This window comes from Sapajus apella, unplaced genomic scaffold (genome assembly GCF_009761245.1).
Source record: "Sapajus apella isolate SASKATOON/1434 unplaced genomic scaffold, GSC_monkey_1.0 scaffold15, whole genome shotgun sequence".
In the NCBI taxonomy this organism is placed as follows: Eukaryota; Metazoa; Chordata; class Mammalia; order Primates; family Cebidae; genus Sapajus; species Sapajus apella.
The window spans coordinates 27,425,018-27,435,140 of record NW_022436955.1 but is presented as its reverse complement, the minus strand read 5'-3'; the positions used below and the strand labels follow the sequence as shown (position 1 = coordinate 27,435,140).

At 53.0% G+C, this 10,123-nt stretch overlaps 1 protein-coding gene across 2 annotated transcripts in view; it reads left to right on the top strand.

Annotated features, from left to right (window-relative positions):
- Nucleotides 1–10,123, top strand: part of SLC38A8 (solute carrier family 38 member 8) — a 30,973-nt gene that overhangs the window by 12,801 nt on the left and 8,049 nt on the right. For both annotated transcript variants that reach the window (XM_032284551.1, XM_032284550.1), the window contains exons 6-7: nt 1,025–1,082; nt 6,249–6,363. In XM_032284551.1, coding sequence (XP_032140442.1) covers nt 1,025–1,082; nt 6,249–6,363 — 173 coding nt within the window. The remainder of the gene's footprint in view (nt 1–1,024; nt 1,083–6,248; nt 6,364–10,123) is intronic.

Here is a 10,123-nt window from a genome sequence, read left to right as displayed (position 1 = left end):
TGTGTGTGTGTGTGTGTGTGTGTGTGTGTGTGTGTGTGTGTGTGTGTCTGTGTCTGGAGTTGAGGGAGAGAGGTCTGAGCTGCAGGAGAAACGGGGCTGACAGTGGCCTGGAGCCGACGTTCAAGGTTGTTCACCGAGCCCGTGGTAATCCAGCACTGGCAGGTGGCAGGGGTGAGGAGGACCCGCTAAAAACAGGAGATGGTGAGTTAGGAGATGCGAGTGTCCGAGGGCTGCTGTGACAAGTGACCACACACTTGGTGGCCTAAGGTACCAGAAGTGTCTCTCCCTTCTGCTGCCTGGAAGTCCAGAGTCAAAGTGTGTCAGGGCGTGCTCCCTCTGACGGCTTCACGGGAGGATCTTTGCTGCGTCTTCCCACTTTTGGGAGATGCGGAGATCTGTGTTCTTGGCTGGCAGACGCATCACTGAGTCTCGGCCGTGATCCTCATGCTATGTTGTCTCCATGCGTGTTTTCCCTGGCAATAAGGGTAGTGTGCATTGCATTCAGACCCACCCTAATCCAATATGACCTCATCTTGTTTTCACTAACTACACCTGCAAAGCTCGTCAAGGGAGGCTGGGGACCAGGCGGGGATCCCGAGATGCTGGGCCTGGAGGTTGTCCTCATGCACCCCTCTATCCTCTTAGGTGGCTTGGACGGAGCTCAAACCATCCTTGTGCTATTTGGGATCATTGGAAAGATGCTGCGGGTGCCCCCCTATTACCAAACCGCACTGGGGGCCTGGAGTCTTTAAGAGGGAAGTGGGGAGTTCTTTCTTGTGCTTTCCCTGCCCAAACGGACCATGCCATGTTACCACATGTCAGCAAAGACATATTTAGGAAGTGCAGCCTTTAGCCAGCATCCTTTTCCATTTGCAAAAGCCTGGTCACAGACACTCATTGAAAATGCATCTCGCAGCCACGCTCTGTTGCTGTTTCCCAGCATCCTCTGACATGCATGCTTGCAGCCGGGGTTCGTTCCGGTGTGACCCTTCTCTAATGAACTCCTGTTCTTCTCTGTTTACAGCGCTGCCTCCTGGACCTCTGTGTTCGGCGTCTTCCCCACCATCTGCTTCGGGTTTCAGGTAATCTGAGGATCTGTGTTGAAGACTGGCATTTGCAGAGGCTGTGGGTGACGCTCTGCTCCCTTGGGAAACCTTGGTTTTCCTGTCAGGGAGGAATTTGAGGACTTCTCCTAGGATACAGTGGGCTCTCTGCCGTCTACCTGTGGCCCCCAGGCTGTTTTCCGAGACCGTGAGAGCGGGTTGGTGTCTGGGCTCAGCGAGGTGGGAATTGCCTTGAACTTGGGAATGCAGCCCCCACCCGTGGCCAAGAGCAGCACTGTGTTGATTGGGTCTGAGGTAGTTGTGGGGACCTGGGACTTGTCCCCTCCTCTGCAGAACTCCCACAGAACTGTGATCAGGCCTGAGGCCTGGAGCCTAGAGCTGCCCGGTTAACTCTGGCAGGTCACTTGTACGCAGGGGGACTCTGCCCAGGGCCTCGGGAAGGAAAGTGCCCACCTCCTGATGGGTACAGGTTAGAGGAGCCGGAAGGTGCACAGGTGGTTGATTAGAGAGGGGAAGCGGGCAGAAATACTGAAGGGCATAAATACTTAATTTTTTTTTTTTTTTTTTTTTTGAGACAGAGTTTCACTCTTGTTACCCAGGCTGGAGTGCAATGGCGCGATCTTGGCTCACCGCAACCTCCGCCTCCCGGGTTCAGGCAATTCTCCTGCCCCAGCCTCCTGAGTCGCTGGGATTACAGGCACGCGCCACCATGCCCAGCTAATTTTTTTTTGTATTTTTAGTAGAGACGGGGTTTCACCATGTTGACCAGGATGGTCTCGATCTCTTGACCTCGTGATCCACCCGCCTCAGCCTCCCACAGTGCTGGGATTATAGGCTTGAGCCACCGTGCCTGGCCGAAATACTGAATTTTTAATAGCATGTCATGGGACGGAGGATGGGGCTCTACAAGTAGAATCCTGGCAGAGGGACAGAGTCGTAGGTGTCCATTCAAGGCGGTGGGGTTTGAAAGGGATCTTGAAGGTTGTATGGGACGAAGCCAGGTGACTGGAAGGGCAGCCCAGGTGGAGAGGACAGCACAGCGGGCTGCCGATATGAGCAGGCCCCAGGCACAGCCAGAGAGAGGCCTGCAGAGGGCTCTGTGGCACAGCGCTTTGGGGTACATGGCGGGGTGGGGGGAGATGGGGGGGGGGGGGGGGGGGGGGGAGGGAGATGGCACGGGGAGGAGATCGGGGGAGATGGCAGGGCCTGGGTGCTGTCCCGTGCTTTTGGGCTGTGATGGGTTCCCCCAGCCCTCCTAGGAGGTAGCAGCAGACACTGTTCTTCCATTGCTTTTTCTTTTTTTCATCCAAGATGGAGTCTCACTCTTGTTGCCCAGGCTGGAGTGCAGTGGATCTCAGCTCACTAATTCTCCTGCCTCAGTCTCCCAAGTAGCCGGGACTACAGGCATGCACCACCAAGCCTGGCTGATTTTTTTTTTTTTTTTTTTTTTAAGAACAGAGGGGTTTCATTTATTGGCCAGGCTGGTCTCTGACTTCTGACCTCAAGTGATCCATCCGCTTCGGTCTTCCAGAGTGCTAGGATTATAGGCGTGGGCCACCGCGCCTGGCCAAGTTCTTATTTGAGGGAAGATTTGTCTCTCTCTCCTAAAAACAACCACGTATCCACTGCCTACAACCAGCACCAACAAAACCATTCCAAAGTAAAATCAAGTACACAGGGAGCTGGTCGGGGTTGCCGCTGGATCTCAGCTTTGTGGCCATTGAGTTCTCCTCTTCCCTTGTCCATCGGTGAGATTCTGCCTCGGTTCTTCATCTTGCCTTTTCTTTGAGAACCCTTTTCAGGAAGAAAAAAAATCCTGCAGCATTTCCATTTCTCTTCCTCGTAATGAGTCGGCGTGCCGCCTCCGGGCCTCAGCAAGCCTCTTCTGTGGATTTCTCACATTGCTTCTTGCACGCCCAATATTTTGAAAGATCTAAAGAGCTGATTTTGCTGTCAACTGTTTGTCTGGATTGAGTTTAACAACCCCTGTCTGTGCTCAAGCACCATATGGTGCGGCAGACCCATGCCGGCGCTGCCTCCCCTATGAGATGCTCACAAAGGGTCCCCTCACCTTTGCCTCCAGCCCTCACCCGATTCTCCTAGCAACGAGGCCTGGGCTGCGTTTCCAGGGACACAGGATGCTGAGATGAAGAGCTGGGAAGATGGGAATTCAAGGAGTGGGAGGAGGGGCTCAGGCTAGAGGTGGGGCTGCCAGGATCTGGAGCTGCGGGCGAATCGATGTAGCTGAAGGTGGTGGGAAAGAGGGCGAGGCTGGAGAGGGTTGCAGGGAAGGTACGGTCACCAATTGTCATCAGGATCTCGGACTTGACTCAAACACAGCGTCCTCACCCAAACACGTGGCAGTGGGGTGCCCCCGCTCCAGGCCTGTCCAGTCAGTGGGGGCCTCGGAGGGGCACAGGGGTGCAGCTCTATCAGGACTTGGGGTTTTTGTGTTTTTAAGAAACATCTTTATTAAGGCAGAATTCACATACCTTGCAATGTGCCCTCCTGAAGTGTCCAGTGCAGTGGTTTTTTTAGTACATTGAGCTGTGCAACCATCACCACGCTGTCCATCGCCCCCAGAAGAAACCCACCACCGTCAGCAGGCACCCCCGTTCCTTGCCCCTGTCAACAGCTCTTCTGCTCCCTGTCTCTCTGGATTTGCCCCCGATGGCCATCTCCTAGGAATGGAATCCTACTGTGGCTTTTTTTCACAAGCTTTCCTTCCTTGCCATGTTAGGTTCATCCCTATTGTGATAGGTGAAGACTTCACATTCTGAACAAGGTAGACATACTCCTTCTTGTGTGATTGATGGGCGCCAAGCAGACAAACCCAAAAGCCCAGCCACATTGGGGCCGGGAGCCGTGTGAGACAGGAAACCATCTCTGGCTGAAGAACCAGCCCAGGCAAAGGCCCTGAGGCAGGGAGGGGAGCCCCAGGCAGGTCTAGATAGTGGGGTGCCTCCCCACTCAGCCCTGGGGGATGCTGAGCCTTCCCCACTTGGCACCTGTGTTCCCTCGGCTGCTCATGAAACACCCGTGTCGACGACCCGCCCAGAGAAATGAGTCCACGTGACTCATGGGCTGTTGGCATTGGTGGTGTAGGCTTTGCATTAAGCATTTTTGAGCTGGGCTTGGTGGCTCATGCCTTTAATCCCAGCACTTTGGGAAGGCAAGGAGGGAGGATCACTTGAGGTCCGGAGTTTGAGACCAGCCTGGCCAACATGATGCCGGGTGTGATGGCAGGTGCCTGTAATCCCAACTACTTGGGAGGCTGAGGCAGGAGAATCACTTGAACCTGGGAGGTGGAAGTTGCATTGAGATCGCACCATTGCACTCCAGTCTGGGCAACAAGAGCGAAACTCTGTTTAAAAAAAAAAAAAAAATGCTGGGAGCGGTGGCTCACACCTGTAATCCCAGCACTTGGGGAGGCCAGGGCAGGTGGATCACAAGAAGAGGAGATTGAGACCAGCCTGGCTAACATGGTGAAACCCTGTCTCTAGTCAAAATACAAAAACTAGCTGGGTGTGGTGGCACATGCCGGTAATGCCAGCTACTCAGGAGGCTGAGGCAGGAGAATGGCTTGAACCAGGGAGTCAGAGGTTGCAGTGAACCCAGATGGTACCATCGCACTCCAGCCTGGGTGACAGAGCGAGACTCCATCTCAGAGAAAAAAAGGAAAAATAAAAAATGAGCCAGGCGTGCCTATAATCCCAGTTCCTCAGGAGGCTGAGACAGGAGTCAATAGTCTCTTGAGCCCAGGAGGTGGAGGTGGCAGTGAGGCAGGATGGCGCCACTTCACTTTAGTCTTTGTGACAAAGTGAGATCCACCTCCTGGGCTCAAGAGACTAGTGACTCTCCTGCCTCAGCCTCCTGAGTAGCTGGGTTTACAGACACTTCCTACCACACCGGACTAATTTTTGTACTTTTAGTAGAGATGGGTTTTTACCATGTTGGTCAGGCAAGTCTTAAACTCCAGACCTCAGGTGATCCACCCGCCTTGGCCTCCCAAAGTGCTGGGAGTATTGGCGTGAGCCACTGCACCCTCCTACATTTAAAATTCCTATTCCAGTTGGGCACGGTGGCTTGCACCTTTAATCTCAGCACTTTGGGAGGCCAAGGCAGGAGGGTTGCTGGAGCTCAGAGTTTGAGAGCAGCCTGGGCAGTGTAGCAAGAACCCATCTCTACCAGTAAATTTTTTTTATCCCAATATGGCATGTTACATATACAGTATGTAGATTGTGAGTATGTGTGCACTCACGTGACATGGTGACGCCCCTGGGAACCCATTCATGACCTTTCCTAGTCAGCAGCACCCCCCTCCAAAACCACCATCCTGTCTTGCAGCACCACAGAGTGGGGTTCTTGAGGGTTGGTTGTACCCCCAGGGAACACTTGACCGTGTCTGGAGACATTTTGGGTTGTCACAGGTTGGGGGGCGGGGGCTGCTCCTGGCATCTAGTGGGTCCTGGCCAGGGACACTGCACAACACCCCCCCAACATGTAGGTCGGCTGCCAGGAGTTATCCTACCCCAGACATCAGCAGTGCCAGGACTGAGAAACCCTGGTCTAGAATCGCTCATCTTGTAACTTAAACTTCGCATCCATCAACGGGAACGTTCTCTGCTGTCTGGCTTCTTTTTTTTTCTTTTGAGACGGAGTCTTACTGTGTCTCTCAGGCAGGAGTGCAGTGATGCAATCTCAGCTCACTGCAGCCTCTGCCTCCCAGGTTCCAGCGCTTCTCCTGCCTCAGCCTCCCGAGTACCTGGAATTACAGGTACCGGCCACCATGTCTGGTTGAGTTTTGTATTTTTAGTAGAGACAGGTTTTGCCAGGTTGGTCTCGAACTCCTCACCTCAGGTGATCTGCCCGCCTCAGCCTCCCAAAGTGCTGGATGGCAGGTGTGAGCCACTGCGCGTGCCCGGTCCCCAGCTGGCGGCTTTTATTCCGTGTTCTGTGGGCGAGATTTTTCTGTGCTGAGGTGCGCTGTTGTCTGTCCTTTTTCAGAGCCGTGTCATGTTCTGTGTGCGCACATCCTGCTGTGTACTTACAGCTTCTGCTCTGGGTGGGCCCGCGGTTTGTTTCCCATCTTCTGGTTGTGGGGGCTTTTTTTGCCTCAGTCGTTCCCAGTGAAGCCAGCATCCCGCTGGCCTGAGTCCCGCTGAGCCGCCCTCTGTTTCGCAGTGTCACGAAGCCGCAGTCTCCATCTACTGCAGCATGCGCAAGCGGAGCCTCTCGCACTGGGCCCTGGTCTCCGTGCTGTCCTTGCTGGGCTGCTGCCTCATCTATTCACTGACCGGTAAGGCCCTTCCCCGGCGCGCTGGCAGAGGGTGGGGAGTGAGAGTAGAAACGGGAGTAACAGCGAGTATCTCTCTGGAGAGCTGACCACATGCTGGTCTGAATACTACACCTTGTGAGCACCTTGATTCCTTTAGTCCTTAGGAAAAGACCTCATTTCATAGGTCTTTTGACCAAGCTCTGAGGCTCAGAGGGCCTCCAGAACTTGCTCAGGTTTCACAATTAGTTGTGCAAAGCTGAGACCGAAACTCCAGCCCAGCCGTCTCCAAAGCCCCTGCTCTTACCCCACCCAGCCACTGCCCATGTTGGTCATTACAGTGTGACATCTTGGTAGTGGTTTACAAAACGTGTGTGGGTACAGTAGACTTACGTGCTCACAAACTGTGTGGGAGGCAGAGGGTCTTTAAAGGTGTTGAAAGCGTGGCTCAGTGAGGGTCTGTGACACACCCAGGTCATATAGTGCATTGGGGGCACAGAACCCGGGTCCCAGGCACGGCTGGCTTCTGGCTGGCCACTTGACTCCAGCCTTTTTGCATTCACCATCAGAGCCTCCAATTTAGGAAGCCCTTGGGCTACAGTGAGTCTACCAGGCAGCCTTGAACTCTGGTGTGCTATGGTTTGAGTTTTTATCCTCTTTAAAACTCAGGTTGAAATTTAATCCATGATGTGGCAGTGTTGAGAGCTGGGCAGTAAGAGGGGATTGGGTCATGAGGGCTCTGCCCTTATGAACGGATTAATCTATTCATGGATTAATGGATTAATCGGTTATCATGGGAGTGGGGCTGGTGGCTTTGTAAGAGGAAGAGAGACCTGAGCTCACACGCTCGGCCCCCTCAGCACGTGACACCCTGCGTGCCACTTCAGGGCTCTGCAGGTCCCCCCCAGCAAGAAGGCTCTCACCACAGGCAGCCTCTTGATCCTGGACTTCTCAACCACCGGAACTGGAAAAAAATAAATTCCCTTTCTTTATAAATTACTCAGTTTAAGGCATTCTGTTGTAACCAACAAAAAATAGACTAAGACTGAAGATTGGTATCAAGAGTGAGGTGTTGATGATGATCATTACCTGGAATGTGGAAGTGGCTTTGCAGCTGGGTAATGGGCCAGGCTGGAAGAATTCGGAGGAGCAGGCTAGAAAAAGCCTAGATTCTGGGGAGGGCTTAGAGACAAGGCTAGGGAACATGTGGAACTTCTTGATACTGGTTAGCTAGTCATGGAAATATGGATACTAAAGGCTGTTCTGAGGAGGTTTCAGACGGCACTGAGGAACAAGGTTTTGGAAGCTGGAGTAAAGTCCAAAACTGTTAGAAACTGGCAAAGAAGCTGGCTGAGCTGTGTCCATGCCCAAGGGCTTTGTGGAAGGCTGAACTTGAAAGGGATGAAGTGGCCGGTCACAGTGGCTCACACCTGTCATCCCAGCACTTTGGGAGGCCAAGGCGGGCAGATCACTGGAGATGAGGAGTTCGAGACCAGCTGGGCCAACATGGTAAAACCCTATCTCTACTAAAAATACAAAAAATTAGCTGGGTGTGGTGGCGGGTGCCTGTAATCCCAGCTACTCAGGAGGTTGAGGCAGGAGAATCACTTGAACCTGGGAGGTAGGGGTTGCATTGAGCTGAGATCATAGCATCGTACTCCAGCCTGGGCAATAAGAGTGAAACTGTCTTAAAAAAAAAAAAAAAAGGAACTAAAGTGTCTGGCGGAAGGAATATCCAAGTAGCGGAACATTTAGCTGCTGCATGGCTATTCGTAACTGCTTACTTTAGGATGGGAGAAGCAAAAAATGACTTGCAAATGGAATTGATCATCAAAAGAGAAGCAAAGCAGCAAAATCTGGAGCTATTTCAGCCTGGCCGTGTAGAGTGCAACGCGTGTTCTGGATAGGAAACCGAGGGTATGGCCCTGCGACTTTTTGCTAAGGAGATTAGTACAGAGAGAAGGGATTATCTAGAGAATGGAAGAAAGACCCTGAAGGCATTTCAGAGATCTTAGAGGCCACCCCTCCTATCACAGGCTCAGAGGCCTCAAGGGCAGGATGGTTTGGGGGCCAGACCTAGGGTGCCTCCACAGGTGATCCCACGGCCCCTCATGTCTCTGCTGCCTGCACCCTGGCACAGCATTCCTCACTGCACCTCCCGTGGCTCAAGTGGCCTTTGGTGTGGCTCGTGCCACAGCCCCAGAAGGTGTAAGTTGTAAATCTTGGCAGCATCTATGTGGTGCTAATTCTGCAGGCTGGCACATAGCAAGAGCTACAGAAGCTTGGCAGCCTCCACCTAGATTTCAGAGGATGCTGTTGAGACCAGGTGTGGTGGCTCAGGCCTCTAATCCCAGCAGTTTGGGAGGCTGAGGTGAGAGGGCTGCTTGAGGCCAGGAGTTTGAGACCAGCCTGGACAATGTAGTGAGACCCTGTCTCTACAAAAAAATTTTTTTTAATTAGCAGAACATGGTGGTGCGAGCCTGTAGTTCTAGCTACGCAGGAGGCTGGGGTGGGAGGATCACTTGAGCCCTGGAGGTCAAGGCTGCAGTGAGCTGTGATTGTGTCGCTGCACTCCAGCCTGGATGACAGAGCAAGACCTTGTCTCAAAAAAAGTTAAAGGATGTTGTTGAAAGCCTAGGGGTCCAGGCAGAGACCTGTCCCAGTGGTGGAGCCACTCTGGAGAGCCCCGGTATGTGCAATTCCCAGTGGAGATGCAGGGTTGGAGCTGCTGCAGAGTCTCTGCCAGGGCAATGCCTAGTGGAGCCATGGGAGCGTGAGTGTCACTGGGACCAAGAAGTACGAAGTCACCAGCAACGTGCAACACCGGCCTGCAAAAGCTTCAGGCATCAGTTGCCAACCCCTGTGAACAGACATGGGGGCCGCACCCGGCAAAGCCGTAGGAGCGGGGCTGCCCCAGTGTGTCGGGGGGGTGGCACACGGTGTCAGAAGAGGTGATCCTCCCACCTGAAGCTTGAGCGTCTGCCCTGCTGGGTTTCTGACTTGCTTGGAGCCTTTACTCCTTGCGTTTCCCTTTGTCTCTCTCCTGGGATGGGAATGTTCCTTCTGCCTGCACTGCCACTGTGTTTTGGAAGCAGATGGCTTTTGATTTCACAGGTTCACAGACCAGACTCTGGCCTTTGGATCTTTGAGTTGGGGCTGAAGCAAATGAAGACTCAGGGGCCCTGGGCTTGGAATAACCGTGGGGTATTGATCTGTGAGGAGGCTATGAGTTTTGGGGACCAGGGGCAGAAGGCTGTGGTTTGATTCTTTGGCCCCTCCACAACCCATGTTGAAATGTAATTGCCATTGTGGCAGTATCGAGGGGTGGGACTTTTAAGAAGTTATCAAGTCATGAGAACTCTGCTCTCATGAACAGGTTAATCCATTTGTGGTGAAGGACGCACCACCTGGCAACATGCTACATTGGTACATGTGTTATTTTGGGTCGAAAATATTGGAGAAACTAATTTCAGAAAGGGTTACCTGACTTGTGTCTTTCTGCAGGCATCAAGCCATAAAGATACCTCTGAGTAGGGGGTGGTGCCCTCCTCATACCAGGATGAGAAAATAGTCCTCATCAATGGAAGCAGGATTTCAGGCTTCACTGGACCTGAATAAATTCACTTAATTAACTAGCCCTTAGCTTCTGCTAGTTTTCTACCCATCCCAAATATCTCCCAATGTCCCCCCTAGAAATTCACTGCCCCCGACCGAAGAGGCAGTCACCCTCCTTTAAGGAGTCAGAGCTCACCCTCGTGGCTATGCAATGCCTTGTATCGTCTTG